This window comes from Phaethon lepturus, unplaced genomic scaffold (assembly GCF_000687285.1).
Source record: "Phaethon lepturus isolate BGI_N335 unplaced genomic scaffold, ASM68728v1 scaffold44321, whole genome shotgun sequence".
NCBI classification, from domain to species: Eukaryota; Metazoa; Chordata; class Aves; order Phaethontiformes; family Phaethontidae; genus Phaethon; species Phaethon lepturus.
Window position 1 is genome coordinate 34 of NW_010517812.1, and position 6,130 is coordinate 6,163.

The following is a 6,130-nucleotide window of genomic DNA, read 5'->3' on the forward strand; positions in this document are numbered from 1 at the left end:
CCCCGGCAAACCCTGCTGAGTCCTCGTTGCCTGGTAAACGGTGCTCGGCTGAGATCTGCAGAGTATCTTAGAACTAAACCAAATAAAACCCACTCCAGTATCTTTGGTTTGGTTTAGATTGGGTTTGTGATTTTTTTTTTTTCTTCCCAGTAATCAGAGTGAACTTGGAAGTGCTTTGGTTTGGTTTGCAGACTGGCTTTATACGTGTTCTTTCAAGAACTGCTTTATTTTTCATTTTATTCCAGGCAGCGTCCCTTCTCTAGCAGCTGGTCTTCTCTTTGGTGGCTTAGCAGGACTAGGTGCCTACCAGCAGTCCAAAGATCCGAAGAATGTGTGGCTTTCCCTCGGTAAGTTTGCTTGGCACCCAAGTACTAAGCATTACTGGTAGCAACGGGAAGAGTAACCTTTTTTCAGCATGTTTCAGCCTACCAGTGCCCTTTTATTTATACAAATGTTGTAAGCGGTGGCAGGACCTCCTGCCCATAGCCAGGAGGTATTTGTGTAAGAGCCCGCTAGCTGGTTCTAAGACCTAGGTTGTCTTTCTGGAAGCCAGAGTTGGTGAGAAATACCTATATCCTCTGCCAGATGAGATATGGTGTTAAACTAATGTAGGCACGGGAAAGGTACGTGAGAAATGTTTGGTTGTGAAGCAGCATTTTTAGTCTACAGTCATGGAATAGGCATTTTAGCAACAGTGAAAGCACTGCGACAAGCAGTATGTGGCTTTATGTAATACTGGTTTGCACAAGCAAACTGGAAGAAGAGCAGTATATGTTTTAATGCATCATATGCTGTGGAAGAAACAGTCTGAAGTATATAAAAGAAAGGAGGGAGCAATCTATTCTCCTTGCTTATGGTAGATGGGACAAAAAGTTGTGGGCTTAGCTTGCAGTTAACCCTTCACGTGAAGGAGAAGGATAAAATGACAGTGGAAAGTATTATGAACCACTGGAAGAGATCTGGTGAATGTCAGGGACTTTCATCACTGCAGGACTTTAATAATTGGTTAGACCAGTATCTGTCAGGAATTGATCTTGCTTTTGGGCACTAGGTTAGCCTAGATGACCTCCTGAGGTTCCTTCTAGTTCTGTAAGTATGCCATAGTAGTATTAGCTTTACGATACTCTATCATTACAGTGATTTAAGACTTCCTTAAAATGGGACTTGATCACGTCACATGCTGAAAGGCTTTATGAAACCCGTGGTAGATACTGCAGATGACCAAACTGCCTTCTCAGTAAGGAATGAAATGTACAACACAGCTCAGTCAAAAGCAAAGTTTTCACTTGTGAACTTTCTCTTCCACTCTGGCATGCTGTGGGAGTGGCTGTGTATCTTTGGCAGGAGTTTTTAGGAAGTGCCATGACAGAAAAATGAGCAGCTTCCTTATATGCTGATGTGGTGCACAGGGTGCTTTCAAGCGGACCTCTTGAAAGTGGTGTTGTGTCCCCGTCTAGTATAACTCTTTATTCATCCATTCCTCCTCAGCCCTGTTGCCACATGCAGTTGCGACTCCTGATGAGCTTTAGGTTGATCACAGCATATCAGGGGTAGAAATGAGGAAAAAGAACCTTGACAGAATTATCTTCAGGATCCATTTTGCCCTGTTTGATGCAAACAAACTTGAAGCTTTGGAGAAAGGTATACAACACCTCCACCTGCCTTTCTTCTTCGAAGAAACAATGGCCCTGTAACTTTTATGTGAATATTGATAGGATTTTTTTTTTTCCAGATTTAGAGATTAAATAACTTGCAATAATGTTTAAAATGCTAGTTGCTCTTTCAGTTTGGTCCCTTAGATTGCTTTCTGTTTACTAATTTGTATTTTCACATGGGGTTGGTTTATTTCTAGTTGTAGTATTTAGTGTCACCTTCCCGTTCAGAATGTCACCAAGAAATGGGAACTGTAATAATATTTGCCTCCCACAAAGTGAACTTTGTCACCAACCCAGTTTTCTGGCAGTTTTAAGTCTGTCTGTATTCAAGAAAATAATAATTCTTCAGCAAATAAGGAGAAACTGAGGGATAGTTAGTGATCTGCCCAGAGGATTCGAGGTTGTAGGCGATTAGACAGTGGTCTCAACCCTGATGACATCTACTCACTTCTACTGAGCAGTGGAGCATGCTTACCAAAGCTGCCGAGAAGCATGCAGCAGGTCTGCTGTTTAAGGAAAAGCACGTAAAATGTTTGCGTACGCTTCCTTGCGGCGAGGAGGGAGGCGTTCCTCTCAGTAGGCATAGGCCTGTTCGGTTGGGACTGCTGCACATCCAAGCCTTGCAGTGCAGCACTGGTGTTTCCATTTGAAATAGATCTGACCGGGCTTCTTTTCAACAGTGGCCTCTGGAACCTTGTCTGCTGTTATGGGAATGAGATTTTACAACTCCAAAAAAGCAATGCCTGGGATAATTGCTGGTGCCAGGTAGTCGCCTGTCTTCTATTCTTGTCTGCAGTTTTGAGTAAGCATTTTATTTAACTTATATTTGGATTATGTTGTTTTAAAAATGTTACATGGTAAGTTCTGTGAAAAATGTAATCTTATGGTGGAGTTCAGCTAAATGAAATCACGTCAATGTTTTCTTCCTTCTTTATGGGATTTTTTGCTTCCCTCTTTTTTTTTTTTTTTTTGATAACAACTGTTCTGTTCAACAGTTTACTGATGGTTGGACGGCTTGGATTGCAGATCATGGAAAAGCCTCTTAAGCCATAAGTCTGCATCAAATCACTTGAAGATATGTGAATGAGAAGCCTGAAAATGCAACTGCCTAAATGTGCTACACAAAGGTGGAAAAGGCACTGCTGTCTGTGCATTGTATTTTTAATATCCTAACGCATCTGGGTTGTGTTTTTAAAGGACCGACATTCAGAGCCCTTGTTACGTCTTCCAAAATGGTGTTTGTCTTAACATTTTCTGCACTGTGAAGCAAGAAAATACAAGTACAGCATTTAGTTTAGCTTCTGGCCCTGCAACTTACTGTAGGTAAAGACCTCTTGGCATTTGCATACAGACAAGTTGCAGGACTGAAGCTTAAATGTACATCTGGACTTGCCATCCTAAAATCATCTATACCTCTAAAACAAGGGGAGAGGAGTTGCCAATTTGGCACTAGTAATTCATGTAACAAACATGCTTATTATGTTACCTCTCCCCTTCCACTTCCCTGCCAGTTTATCCGGTCATTATGTTTGTCAGTCAGGGACTTTGTTCTCCCAGTACTGTGCATTAGAACCTGGTCCCACAAAACACAATCACGGAGCAGGCCGTCAAGGTTCTGCTGTAATGCAATGAATGCAAACCTGTTACTTGCCATTACTTGTAACCAAAAGTGCCCAGCTAAATGTCATTCGTTTCACTTTTACAGATTATTATTCATAAATCAAAAATATGCTTTATTAGATAATGATGAATTGTAGGCATAGCTCTTGCATTTAATGAGAATTAAAATGTTATTCTAAATAAACCAACAAATTATTATTACAAAATTTTGTGTTCTACACAACTATTTTATTCTTCTTTATTCATTCATCTGGATTGATACAGTTTTGTACCTTTTCTGCAGGGTGTCTGGATATTTTTGTGAACATGGATTATACAAATTATCTCTATTTCATTCTCTGAACCTAGTGACTTGTAAATATAAAAATCCCATGAACTGGGAGGAAACGTAGATAACAAAAGCATACAGACCATATATTCAGACAAGCGTTACATTAAAATCTTTTTTTTCCCTGAGAGGAATCTTCTATTTCAGATTTGAAAAATGCTTTGTGAAAGTTTATTTAAAGACTGAAGGGCTCAGTTGATGAGTTTCTGTTCTCAGTTGATTCCTTTGATGCCTGAAATAGTTCTAAATATAAACCTGCCATGCGAAAGTAACCCTGGGAGCTATAGGTGGATGGCAACATATCCCTTTTCTGGTCTCACTTAACTTCTGTCCCTTTCTGCACAGATCCTGAGCTTCAATTTCCTCAACCTTTCTTCTTTGGTGGCAGGTGCTGTGAGAGATGGAAGCAGTGGGCTTGATCCATTAGCTTGGTGAGACTCTGGAGTTGTTCTCTAAATATCAGGCTAGAACTTTAGCAGGAGGGTGACGTCTCATCGTCTTCCTTCCCTCCTTCCTTGTGGCAGGAGGCGCAGAGCTGGTCCGGTGGCAGCGGCCGTGGTTTGCCAGGCAGGCCACAGCAACGAGGGCAGGGCTGCGGTCAAGCCAGGATGCCAAGCTGGCAGTTGGGTTGCAGATCAGCGGGGACACAGCCAGGCACGGGCACAGCTGCCATACAGCTCTGGCAAGAGCATCGACATCACTGCAGCTACAAGAGCAAAGGGGCCGGGCCGCTGCTTCTCGCAGCCCTGTTGCTGGTGGCCCGGTCCCAGGCCGCACGGCTTGGGTCAGAGCTGGCTTGAGCACAGGCAGCGAGAGCTTTTGAGGGGGAACTGTACTCGGGGCACCTTCCTAGAGGCTTTGTTCATCAACCTGCAGAGTTCAGCTCCAGGTGCTCACCCAAATTGACTTTTTCTTCTTGCCTCCCTGCACAGAAACAAGGGCTGAGCAGGACAGCAGCTGGTTTGTGCCTAATCCCAGGCCATGGACCCAGCTTGGTAGGCAAATGTCTGAATGTCTTTGCTCTCCCTTGAAAAGGTTAATAAGCCAGACATTAGCATTTAAGACACTTCTCTGTGTACGAGTCATTTGCCTCTTCATATTGCTTTTGAAGCAGTTAGTTAGCTTCTGTGGAAGTAAGGTACGAGCATACATGCATCTCCTGCAATAAATTGAAAACAGCCACAATCCAGCAGTTTTCTACTTGTATAATACTGGTCTCAAATCAGGTAACTTGCAAATTTGGGCTGCAATTGTCCTTTAATGGAATAAAGACAATAGAAAGCAGGGAACTAGACTGATAAACTTATGAACTCTTAGACCAAAGTGTTAAGCCTTCCTGCTTTTTCATGAGCTTTGGGAAAGCAGTAGCTCGAATTGAGAACTGGTGGTAGAACTCTGGTTACCACTAGTAATCTAAACAAAGGGAGGAGAGAAAAGCTTGAGCCTTACATACTTTTTACCCGCTTGGAACTTTTTGAGTATATACTAAATTTCTTAAGCATTAGATGGTATTTCTGCACTAACAGTTCAATGTGTATCGAAGAATCTGAGTTAAAATGACTGTACAAAGCCTGCTGGCTTCTTGTTACTGTTTTTCCTTGCTGTTTGCAAGAGAACTTCTTAACAGTTGTCATGCTTTGATTATGGACAAGTAAAGGCTGTTATGGTTATGTCGAAGCAGTTTCAGTGTTCATTAGCACATGGTAAGGACAGCATATTTCTTCTAGCCATATTTAGTATCTTAAATAGTACCTATGTGTTTTTCTGCTCTAGGTGACTTACGGACATGTGAGCTATGGACTCATTATTAGTTAATTCCATGACCAGACTGTGATTTTAACTAAGTCACTAGCATCTTGTACTAGAGATGAGCAATTCACTTCTCTTGTTTTTTAATTATAAAACCAGTGCATTTATGCATATTCTGGAAAGTCTGAGGTTGTCCTTTGTTGCCATGGCCATTTACAGATATATTCTACAGATAAATTAAGATGCATTTAAATAGCATAGGGACTTATGTTAGTACTAAGAGAATGACAAATACTTAAGCATAGACCAATGGCAGCTGAATTAAAATCTCTAGTGCATTACTAACTAGATATCCCTATCACTATATAGCTCTTCCAGTATTAAAGTGGCATTTTCTTTAGGTGCAGTTTTCATAACAAAATACTTGACTTTTTAGTACAACTGTTTCAGATTAAATTGACTTCCAGTAAGTTAATGTAACCCATATATTATGGCACATTAGGGCAGTAACGAATTAAAATTTTTATATACAGTTATAAAAGACATACAAATACATTTCTGTTTTACAGTGCTTAAAAGTAATCATTAACAGCTTTACATCTTTAAAGAACATACTCATTTTGTACTTTAAAATGGCAGGTTTAATGTAACTACTAAGTCTAAAGCATCTCTTCTACATGGAGCTGTTAACAGAAGCAGCTTAGATCAACATCCTAGAAACAATTTATTGTATGTTGCAAGGTCCTTTGTGGGATATTATTATAAAACTTAGCATAGA

At 40.8% G+C, this 6,130-nt stretch overlaps 1 protein-coding gene across 1 annotated transcript; it reads left to right on the forward strand.

Moving 5' to 3' along the window:
* Positions 1 to 245: 245 nt before the first annotated feature.
* On the forward strand, positions 246 to 3,072 carry LOC104615774 (transmembrane protein 14C-like; the record flags this gene model as incomplete). Its single annotated transcript, XM_010296506.1, has 3 exons — positions 246 to 347; positions 2,336 to 2,420; positions 2,651 to 3,072. Coding segments are annotated over 3 exons (245 nt in total), but the record flags the coding sequence as incomplete, so codon positions are not given.
* Between the last annotated feature and the right edge of the window lie 3,058 nt (positions 3,073 to 6,130).